The sequence below is a fragment of the Engraulis encrasicolus genome, chromosome 14, assembly GCF_034702125.1.
Source record: "Engraulis encrasicolus isolate BLACKSEA-1 chromosome 14, IST_EnEncr_1.0, whole genome shotgun sequence".
NCBI lineage: Eukaryota > Metazoa > Chordata > Actinopteri > Clupeiformes > Engraulidae > Engraulis > Engraulis encrasicolus.
The window spans coordinates 40,013,991-40,025,979 of NC_085870.1; the positions used below are offsets into that span (position 1 = coordinate 40,013,991).

An 11,989-nucleotide genomic window follows, 5' to 3' on the forward strand; every position below is an offset into this window, starting at 1 on the left:
ATAACAAGTCACGGAGATGGGGCAGCACAGCAGTCATAAATAATTTTAAGACAAAAGTTTATCAATCTAATTAGAAGACAGTCAAGGCTTTTAATTCAGACATGTGCATGTGTGACTGAGAGATACTGACCCCTGGCCCTCTCGACTAAATTACACAACATTAAAGTGCTATTTCATTATCTCCGTTTCATAGCGAGCCCCTCCATTACGGCTGGCCCTCAGTGTCTATGTGATTTCACACCCATGTCTGCCTCCATTCACACTCACTTCATGAGAGTTACATTACCTCAGAAAATGTGAATACGGTCGGATCAGAGCCAGTGTATTTCTTTCATTTCGTCGTGCGCACGAATATCTCACCACAGCTACCTTCTGTGACGAATCAAAGTATGGAATCTTCAAATCCTATCTTACAGATTCTCTCTCTCTTTTTTTTTTTTTTTTAACTCAGTTTAGCTAATCACACATCTTGCTTCATCCCATCTTAATATTAATCTTTAATGTCTTATGATTTCATGTGAAGGACATTAGCTGCTTGATTAGAATGCAACAGGAGTCTGATTAATTAGAACTTCTACAAAGTATAGCTCTTCTGTTTCGGTAAATATTTCTCTCTCTCTCCCTATATAATCTTCACTTATCCTTGGAAATGAGAAGCAGAATCTCTTATTCACCTTCCGTGTTTTTTTTTCTTTCTTTCAATCTCCCCACAAAGCAAGGACAGATTTGAAGAGGACTTGGCAGCCTTTGCTAAAAATAAGCAATTATTCTGGCTGGCACAGCAAGAGAAATGTAATTTATATCAAAATCCATTGACCTGAATTAAAAGCCTGCTGGGATTCTAATTACAACTTTGAAATCCCTGGGGAGCGTTGAAAGGTATTTGACTTGCATTAATAAATAATATATGAAATCTGTACGGGAGAAACCCAGTGCTTTATAGGGGTAAAAAAAGAAAAAACTTATCAGCTCATCTAAGAATATCACATCAGAATGGGATGAGCTGTGAAAATATATATATTTCTTGATAAAGATAAAAAAGAATGCTTTTCACAGGAGAAAATCATCTTTGCCATCTGCAATACACTTCACGTTGTCTAAAAAAAGTCAAAATACATTTAAAAGGCCTACAATCTTAGAGTTTCGTAGTTGACAACTTAGACTGAAATAAAACTTTATATACTTTTGTCCATGAATGTGTCAAATACTCTAATTATTAAGAACATAGAACTAGTACGATTAAGTTTATCAGATGTGAGAAACTAAGTCCACATAAAACAACTGAGAGTCAAAAGGCATCTGTCTGGTCCATTACATTAGTGACAAAGATGGATGTTAAGGTACTTGAGTAACACATTTACAGTGGAGCATGAATCGGCCTGGGAGACTGACTTGCCCGACCGCTCTCCGTTCCATCTAGTATCCTCAGAGGCTGTTAGAGCCAACCCAACTTAAGGAATATGACCAAAGCAGTTCCAAAGTGGTCCCCACAATCATATGTCACAGAGCTTTCTCTTTTAAAATCGAAAGTGTTTCTGCCACCTCATGGACTGAACTTTTGAACTTTTATTTGATATGTACAACAGTGCTCATGCATTCACATGCATGGCAATCCTATCCTAAGTCACAATAGTTTTAAGGGCCAGGCAGTGAATCGTGACACTATACAGGCATTTTATTGGACATTTTGAAAAGCCATCATCTAAACTTCAGGAGTGTTCAGATATATCTGTGATTAAGTATTTTTATTAGATAGGCTATATATAGCATTGTGTCATAGACCTCAACGCAGTCGAGATTAGAATTATTTTGAGGGAATTTTTTGTTGTTTGGTGACAAGAGGAGCCTTCTGTTGTTGCATGCCTCTTTGCCACGTGACAGACCTCTTGTGTTCTGTTTAATTAATGAAAGCTTTACTGAAAAGCCTGCTGTGTTTGGATATAAGTCACTGGTCTGCCTTTCAGTCTTGCATTAGTCCCACTAAGCTGATCAATACTTTCATTTCACACTACAAATGACCACTTGATCCTACAGACATCCCCGCAGATAAATGACAAAGGCCAGCGTCACAACAGTAATAAAAATGACCCCTATGGTCTCATCAGGAAAAATATGTGTATTATATCTTTTTGCATGCTAATTGCATGCAAGTTGAAATTTGGCTGTGGCATATTGCACTGGTGGCATTACACACATCTGACCAAGTATCTAATCAGCCTTTTTCTTTTTAAAAAAATATTTTTTGACTTTATTTATGATAAGACAGTGAAGGTGGTGACAGGAAGCGAGTGGTGAGAGAGAGACGGGGAAGGGCCAGCAAAGGACCAGGGCCAGGAATCGAACCCAGGTCAGCTGCATGGTAGATGAGTGCCCTACCAGTTGGCCACCGCAGGGCCCCAATCAGCCTTTTTCATGTGACATCAGACACATTCACTTCAATGCATTTGAAGCAAGTCTAAGTGCCATAGACATATACCCACACACCACTTATATGCCTTAACCATGACGAGTGATTAAAAGTAAACACAGTAATATTAAAAAGATTGTGCATTAAATTCAATAAAGTCACATTCTTTCAGTTCTGCATTCAAAAGTCTTACCCTGCCAAGACAGAGTTACGTGTGTATAGTTGCTGTTTCAGAAAAAAAGACTGTTTATTCATTGACAGTTTTACACAGTTTTTCATATATCCATCTGAGACACATCTTCAAAGTTTGGGCAAACTGCATCCAGTGCAAATCTACTCCAGCCCATTGGATACAGTACGGAGGACAATGTGAAGGTTTCACTAGAAATGTGAAACAAAAACATTAGCTTGAAAGATAATCGAATTGGTGGGTGAGAAACAGCTGTGGACAGCTTTGGTTATCATATTAGAGACCCACGTCATGGGAGAGACTGAGTCTTTTTTTGGAGGGTATTTCACCCTTCTATGCAGCCAGGTTGATACCTTTTCTCTTGCTTTCTTTAATTTGACGCATTAAATGGGTATTTGGTACAGAAATGGTAGATAAAATGTTTCCCTTCGGAATATACGCTGTGAAATGAAACACTAGCTTCAGTCTGAAGCTTATTCACTTTTTTTTTTGGTCACGGCAACTCTCTTCTTTCCTCTGCTGGGCAGCTGGTGGCTGACATTTGGCACCTTGACCATTAAACAACAGTCATGACAGGTGACTACTGACTAGCTGTAGCACAGCACTCATACCCATTCAGCCAATACGGTGGACACATTCTACAGTAGGCTTATACAGTGTATCTAAATACCTTCCATCACAATTAAATAAATGACTAGGTCAAGGTAGAAACGAGTGATGATTCATAATACTGTATATGTTTTTGGAAAAGATAGGCCTACAGAATGTTTTAATTGCTAAAATAAAAACTAAGGTTTTTTTGGGCGGGGGTGGCACTGTGGCGCATTGCATTGTGGCACATTCATTGCATTCCCATGACGACCTGGGTTCAAGTCTGGCCTGGGTCAGAGCCATCTAATAACAGAGTTACGCCACTCCCATAGACCTCTATGGACCAATCTTTCCACAGCAATGGCGGCTCTCATGGAGCCTCACGGAGAGTTAACATGGAAATCCCCATTGACTTTAGTTCTATTAGAAGTTACTTAGTTCCAGGAGGTGGCGGTATAACACAGAAAATGTGGTAAAGGTCATGTAATTTGTTTGTACTTAATCTTTGTTTGGTATGTGATGGTTCTGTGTTAGTTTCCAACGAACAGAAGTTTACTATTAAGAAACATTTTAATCTACGCGAATCACATCACCAACCGACTTCCTGGTCCCTGGTTTGCGCAACTCTGTTATTAGATGGCTCTGGCCTGGGTCCTTTGCCAGCCCTGCCCCATCTCTCTCTCCCACTCTCTTCCTGTCATACTCTTGACTGTCCAATAAGCAATAAAGACACAAAAGCCCTTAAAAAATAGTTGTGAGAGGATGGATATTAGGTCAAACAGATGAGGTCAGCAGCAAATGGCAGTGTTTTTTAGATGACCGCCTGTAAACTTGATGTGGGAATTCTTTTTTCCCCCTTCCCTGGTGTATGATCTGGCGATTTGGGCATCCCTAAAGGGGTGTCACACATAATTAACAGCCTGAACAACATGCGTTCGTGTCTGGAGGAAGCCGAGAGGGCCTGCAGAAGAACACCGGCGTCTGCTGGAATCAATGAGACTTTTTTTTCTGTTGATCACGCAGTGCGGATTCACCATGCAAGATGCATTCGGTGTGCTGCCGCGATATACTGCATGAAGCGCCGTCTATTCTAGGTCATTACAGTGGTGGTCAGGGCAAGCGATCTCACGTCCCCCTCATCACAGGCTTAGCTGGAATAGAGTTGTTTGGGCTCATTATTTTTTGTGAGTGTAATTGGGTGTATAATATAATGGACATGCGTGACAAAGTGTGACTTTTGTTCGGACAAATAAATGTTGGTCATTATTGTATTTGGAGAATAAGTCACACTTTTTTTAAGGACAACAGATTAATTACAGGTCAGGAATTTGGCTTGACTCGTTGGAATATTTTGTTCTTGTCCTCAAAAGACTCTGATTCACATTCAAATGCCGTTTTGCAGATGGTTAAAAGAACTACAGGTGACCCTATAATCAGGCGCAGCTGGTCTAATTTCTCACTACAGAAAGGCAACACCACCCCATATTGTTACAGCAAAGATTTACAAATTTCTTAGTCGTTGAAATAAGCAGAATATGGTAACCTTCTACTTCACCAGGAGTTACACTTGACAGTTTTGTGTGCAACTGTGGTGTTGTATACATATGAAAACTGGCAGCACATCGTCATTTATTACAAGAAAATGGATAATTGTTGTCTGGTGTACTTACAGATCATCTTGTGTGCCATTCAGTGCAGCATCTTCAGACTGCAGATTAATTGATGGGCTACAGAAACTCAAATCAGTGTTGCAACAGCAAGTTTCCTCCAAAAAAAACAGTGACTACAAATAGGGCCTAGCCCATAATGCTACAATAAAAAATGTTCATATTATATTCTCACCGAACAATGAAAATAATTTAAAACATTGTGAGGTTAAAAAATTACAGGCTAGAGCTTTTGGTTTTGTTTACAAACTGTAAAAAAAAAAAAAAAAAAAAACCTCACATAGGCCTACCTCAGAAAAGCACATCTTCTGTTAGTAATGTTCCCCTTTTGATTTCCCCAGTGTAAATCCATTAAGTTTTGGCCGTTTAATAAGAGAAAATGATTTTGTATTTGTTGTCTTCAGCAACATCACACAACATAGGCCTACAGCTGATGAACTTCTAATGAACTAGATTGCCAAATTTTGCATAATTTATACAACACTGCCTCCTTGTGGATGCTTAGAAAACCAACATTTCTGAAGCATAAACTAAATCGGCCTACTCTGTCTTCTTCACAAAAAATGGTGTCTGACCACTCTTGTAGCCTGCTTTAAATTGCGCCTTTTCATCCAAAGTGAAGCCACGCATTGTAGTCAAAGACAAAACTGATGATTAATGGTGACGGCCTGGTGGCAGTAGTGTTGCCACATGACCAGATTTTTCCTGGATTGTCCCGGTTTTTATGGTCTGTCCGGTTAAATTCCTGGACTGTCCCGATTTTTCATAATGCACATATTACCCCATTGAAATAAACACTATCATTAATGATTCATGCTCGCACATCAATGTGTCCAGATTTTTTAGCACTGAAATGTGGCAACCCAAGCAGATAGGCCACGCCATTGAACATCTTTAATATGTGCCTGGCTGCCCAACAGCTTATCGCTGTTTACAACCTAATGCTACCTGTCGTTTCTGTAGGAAGCAAGCAACGCTACCTTGTTGACACAACGCTATGGTGCACGTGAAGGGGGCGGCAGAATTGTATGCACGAGGAAAGGCAAGGAAAAGCTGTCAGGAGGCGACCCCTGGGGGGATATAAAACTAAACTTTGAACTTCGCCTGCACAAACAAACTAAAACAAGTAGATCTGGGTCTATTCACCAGGGAGGTACATAAGTTAAGAATAATTGAATTGAATAGGCCTACATGATGTGGTGGTCGTGTGCCTTGTGTGCAGTCGAGTCCTGAAATAAGCCACATCGGTCTATTTGAGTTTTGCATAGGCCTGCCTGCCTATTTTTCACTCGTAGCTCTAGCCTACCATACCATCAATCTACCATTAAACAGTTTATAGTCATCAGTTTGTCTTGAGTTACTGTTTGTTGTTTACCTGCCAAAGATAGCTAGTAGGCTTCTTCTTCACTCATCCTTCTCTTTCAATTTTGTCTGCAGTCTTGTTACACTCCCAATCGATAGATGGCGATGTCGAGCAAGTATGTTATGGAGCCATACATGAAGGGTATTCACTCGTGTTTGTATATGCCACTGCCATGCGTATGAATGTCAAACTGGTGAATAAAGAGGGTTTAAATAGTTTGCCGTGGTGTCCGTGGTAGGCAATATTGTAAATAATCAGAATCGATTGATATTGTTAATATTTTTGAATTGTACGTTTTTCTGTTTGACGGTGCAGTCGTTAAATGACACCCTGCTGAAAGAACGTGAATGTACCCTATTAGCTAAGCAGCTAATATTTGTGGACACCCACATCTACTCCCGCAGGTAAATGTGATCTTTTGGTGCGTATGAAGTTTAATGTGGAGAAATCGTAGCACCTTGTGCATGTGTTTTCGCAACAAATGTACTACTTGTAACTGACCTCTTAAGCCACAAGACAGTCAAGTTAGGCCCATTAAACTGTTTGTGTTTCTTCCCAATAGACTTTGTCTGAAGAACTGAGGAGCCATGGTCCATCTTTGTAAGTAGTTTTGTAGCAACATGTCATCTTTGCTTTGTCATTTGTTAAATGTCTTATTTGTCTTATTTGTTAAATATATTTCTATCTTTCTACCCATGTTCATGTCATTCCCTGCATATCCATTTGCCTAGCAAGCCAGGAAATGTCACTGAAAAAAAAACAGTAACCTCATGTCCAATGAAGGGCCTCTAGGTTGACCCTTCCCAGTGGTGTCCTGATTTCCTGTTGAGTCTTCTCATCTCTAAAATTCTCGTTGAATGTGCATGGGGTGGGCGAGGTGTGTGTGTGTGTGTGTGTGTGTGTGTGTGTGTGTGTGTGTGTGTGTGTGTGTGTGCTGTGTAGGCCTACCTTATGCAGGAAAGTCCCATACAACTAAAATAATCATCAATAGCAAAGCAGTCAACCCAATCTCAAGCTTCAAGGCCTCAAACTCGTGTTGCCACTCAGTATGATTATGTGATGGGAGGGAGGCTGGTTTGATGGTGTGTAGTGTATCTTCTTGTCATCTCACAGCGTCAATGTTGCTGAAGAAGTACCATGGTGGGTACGTGGTCATCCGAATGACTCTGGGTGGGGCCACCAACCGGCCGTTCTACCGCATTGTGGCGGCGTACAACAAGAGGGCGCGGGACAGCAAGTACATAGAGCAGCTGGGCTCGTACGACCCACTCCCCAACATCCACAACGAGAAGCTGGTGGCCTTAAACTACGACCGCATCAAATACTGGATCGGCTGTGGAGCACATCCCACCAAACCTGTGGCTAAACTCTTAGGTGAGTGCAATGAGTTCAGTGAGTTCACCCCTCCCATCAGTAGTCTTTAGAAAACTACATCACCCAATGTTAGCAATGGGGTAAGATAAGATGCACATCACACATTTCAACAGAGTTCACCCCTCCAGTAAATGCTTCTCAGTTCAGCTGTTGCAGACCCTTTGGAAATGAAATTGGTCAGAGGGTATGGTAAGACCAACCTAGCAATAGGTGCCTGTCTATGGGCAGTCATGGGTAAGCGGTTAGGGCGTCAGACTGGTAGCCCAAAGGTTGCCGGTTCAACTCCCGACCTGCCAGGTTGGTGTGGGGAGTAATTAACCAGTGCTCTCCCCCATCCTCCTCCATGACTGAGGTACCCTGAGCATGGCACTGCTCCCTTGGGGCGCCAGTGGGGGCTGCCCCCTTGCGAGGGTGAGGCATAAAATGCAATTTCGTTGTGTGCAGTGTGCAGTGAACACTTGTGTGCTGTGGAGTGCCGTGTCACAATGGCAATGGGAGTTGGAGTTTCCCAGGTGGGCTTGCTTTCTGTCCACTGAGATATTCAGATTCCTGAAGGGGACACAAGCCAGAGAGCATTGCAAAGTGAATACCTGCTCCCTGAATGCTTCATCTATTAGGCCTACTGGTTTCAGGCTGACCAGAACGGTGCTGGTTACCGTTCCCGCACCTGTTACGTTTGGAACTTGAACGCTAACCTGGGAACCTCCCGCATTCATACCGGGCTCTGAACATTTCTGCATGTAACCATTTGTTATTCGGATGGACCTGCTGACGTCCACATTGACGTTGTGGTTTGCTGCGAAATACCAAGTATTTTTGGGTTTGCATTGCAAACTTTCCGGTTCTCGAATGCTCAGAATTGCAGCGTGAACATGGCGGCCTGTTTGAGATTAGGTGCAGGAAGGGGCACAGCCTGAACATGCCTTAAGTGAACTCTGTGTGCATTATTCTTGAAGTATTATTACGCCATTGTTTCATATCACCCTTCACCCTGTTATTTGTCTGATGTGGATGCTCCTTCACCTTTATTTGCAAAGATATTATAGCCCAGTTATCACTGAAGTTTTGTCCTTTATAAAAGATCAATGACGCTCCTTCACCTTTTGCAAAGATAGAGAGGTACTGCTATCACTTGGATGGATCCTTTATAAAAGATCAATGAGTGCGTTCTGTCATCAAGGAAGATATGTAATGACAGATGGGATGGCCAGCACCTCTCCTATGGTGCAGATAAGCTATCACTGCCATTGTTCCATCCTATCCTTGCCAAACACTGACATCTCTTTTTTATTACATGGGTTGACTACACTATATGCACATCGTCCTTCAAGAACATACCACGCAAAGTAGCGTGTCAATTGAAAGTAATTTAGTAGCATGTAGAATAATGTGAAAAATCATCAGAAGAAGAGTAAAAGCAGTTGAGAATCATGCTAGTCATGTGTCAGTTGGTTCACTGACTGTAGATTTTTTTTTTTATCCCGGGTCATATCATCCCCTAATCATTTTATTTCACTGGAATTTAATCACTCCTGTTTCTTGTGAAGTCATAAATGTGTCTGATGACTAGATGCAGAAAACGTTTTAGGGCCCTCTCTGGATATCTCCAACATCCTGTTTAGTGAAAACATAACTTACTCCCTGGTGTGAACCTTTGAAGTGCATATGCCTGACACGATGCCTAAAATGAGATGTGTGAGACAGTGAGCCACATTTAACATTTGCTTGTAGGTAGTTGCAACAATAATGCAAATAGGAATAGGTTATTTTCTCTTTTTTTGTTCTTTAATGATTTTATTACGGTTTTTGTTTGCTAAGTTGGAGGGCCTAGACAATTTTCACTTTTTTGTTCCTAAATGATTTTATTATGGCTTTTGATTGCCAAGTTGTATGTGCCTAGCTGGTATGACACAATTTCCAGGGACACGTCCTGGTCAGTAACACCTGTGCCATGTGTTGTTTCTCCCAGGGCTGGCAGGCTTCTTCCCGCTTCACCCCATGACGGTGACTGAGGCGGAGCGGAGGAGGAGAAAGGCAGAACTGGAAGCTGCCACCGCCGCCGCTACTGCTGCTGCTGCCGCAGAGGAGGCCACAGAGAAACAGCAAGAGCACTAGAATGCCCCCTGACCGGCACCACAGCCAGACTACAGGTGTAAATCATTCATTTCCTCAAACTCTCGTCGTTTTGTCCTCTGTCCTACGACCTTGTACCTTTGTTGTCGACTTTGGTAAAGTCAGTTTTATATTGGACATTCGTTTAACATTGAATATAAGCCCTTGGGCACATAAGGACATTCATCTTTCATGTTTCATATTTGGTTTGACCACAAAGATTATTTTTCACACATATCACATTTGTGTGGAATGTTAAATGTCCAATATGAAACTGAGGGCCGAAAACGAGGGCCGAGGTCTGAGGACGGAGGATAGGATGCGAGTTTGGGGAAATAAATTGCACCCAGTGACTCCTCTGCAGGGACTAGTGACTATGAGTGCGTTCCAATATGCAACTTTGCGTCCTCCACTTGTGCTTGTGGCCTCGTACCAGGAAGAACAGCATTATATTTCAATATCTCGCAAAAGCTCAAATGTAATGTCACTTTCTCATTTGCAAGCTGGATGGTGAATGAAGAATTGTCCCCCAAAAATTGTTTTGGCTAGGCTGATAGCCGGGAAACTTTTATTATTTTCTCCACGGAGGAGGGGGCAGAAGACAGGGCGAGGCCACAAGCACAAGTGGAGGACACAAGGTAGCATATTGGAATACACTCTGTGTTTCCTTATAATGCTCCTCTGAGGTGGAGCTTTCCTAAGAACTCTTGACTCGTGTACTGAGTGTGTTTCGTCACCCTGACACCTTTGACCCTCTTACCTGTGTCTGCAAGGGACGCGCATCAGAAAACATTGGGTGTCATGGAAACGTCTTCAGTTGGAAGAAACTCACTATTGGCATTTGTGTGTCGTCATTCATATTTTTGTTCAATATTTTGTGTGAAAAGGAAGTGTGGAATGAAAGAGGAAGTAAATAAAAAGGTGATCAAGTTTGTTGTGGTCCGTATGCAATCACTGATTACACATTTTTCGAGAGATTACAGTGTGGTCTGGAGGGGATAAGCAGGGTGCGGTTGCCACAATAAGAGATTAATTTAACTGTATAAGGAAATGTTGTTAAAGGCAGGTCAGCAGTGAAGAGAGAGGTACTTGCAGCTTGATTTGTTACATTTTGTCAGCTTTGTTGGTTCACCTATTTTCATATTGAGAGAAAATGACGCACAAAAGTAAACCCAACGTCCATCAGTTCTGAATTCCATCTGTAATCTCATTCTCAATTTCTATTGAGGAAACACTTCAGAATCAACAAGTGCACGTCATTATGTGTTTGTTTTAAACCAGAAGTTACTGTAAGTTGCAGTTAACCCACAAGGTTAAGGTGTATTTGGGGAAATGCACTGGGAAAAAACATCGGACAATCTGACATTGAGATTTAATCTTAATATTCCCTGTAACCCTCCATGTAGTGTGTGACGTTTGCTCTAAAGGAGAGAAAAAACATTCCACTGTTGAAACATAGTTCTGTACTTGTTACAGGAAAACAAACACTGTGTCTCACCCACCCTTCAGAAAATACCGGCCAGTCAACAGATTGCTCTGGAAACTTTAAAGTTCAAGTAGGTCAACACAGTCATTCATCAGTGGAATTAAAAAATATATTTTCAATAAGATGTTAGTGTACTTTGTTAGATGCCAGTGATCCGTTTCCAAAGCAGAAAAGCTTTTCTCACCGTTAGAACAAGTTCTTAATCCTTGGCTGATTCTGTGTTCCTGCCCTCGCCCTTATCCTTCGTCCATTAACTTCTTCAAGGCCAGGAAAGCAGTGGGAAAGGAGTGTAATAGCCCCTCTATCGTACCAGGGTCAGTGTTGTTCCCTGCACGTCTTTTTTATGTGCTCATGTCATAAATTTGACACCTATGGCAGTGTCCCATTCGTAATATGTTTTGCCATTGAAATGTTCATGTGCGTAAATTAATCAACAGGACAACACTTGACTCAGGTCCTTATATTTAATGTATTGCTTGATGGTGCACCAGAAAAGTATTGGGTTAGGTTAATAATCCAAACTTTACAAATCAATTTGACATCAAAAATGTAACTCTGAGAATCTAAACCCTTTAAGCAAACTCAGATCAATAACAGTAAAAAAAAAAAAGTGGAAGTTTGATTCATAGTTACTGTTAAGCACATATGGGGTGAAGAAAGGCAATAGTCAATAGGATATCCAAATGTTGTAATCTGCCAGGCCGGTTTGGCTGCTACAAACTCATCACTTTAATTGCCACCGTAAAAAAAAAACATTTGTCTCCATGAACACATTATCATTTTAAGTTTTAATTAGTCA

At 41.4% G+C, this 11,989-nt stretch overlaps 1 protein-coding gene across 3 annotated transcripts; it reads left to right on the forward strand.

Moving 5' to 3' along the window:
• The first annotated feature begins 6,367 nt into the window (after positions 1-6,367).
• On the forward strand, positions 6,368-10,636 carry mrps16 (mitochondrial ribosomal protein S16). Of its 3 annotated transcripts, XM_063216516.1 has the most exons (5): positions 6,376-6,411; positions 6,534-6,622; positions 6,781-6,818; positions 7,332-7,592; positions 9,562-10,636. In XM_063216516.1, the coding sequence occupies exons 3-5, from the start codon at positions 6,806-6,808 to the stop codon at positions 9,705-9,707; spliced, it is 420 nt and encodes a 139-aa protein (XP_063072586.1). In that variant the 5' UTR covers positions 6,376-6,411; positions 6,534-6,622; positions 6,781-6,805; the 3' UTR covers positions 9,708-10,636. The 3 variants fall into 3 exon arrangements, with proteins under 3 accessions (XP_063072587.1, XP_063072585.1, XP_063072586.1); XM_063216517.1 differs by having other exon boundaries at positions 6,368-6,639; XM_063216515.1 differs by having other exon boundaries at positions 6,368-6,622.
• The last annotated feature ends 1,353 nt before the right edge of the window (positions 10,637-11,989 follow it).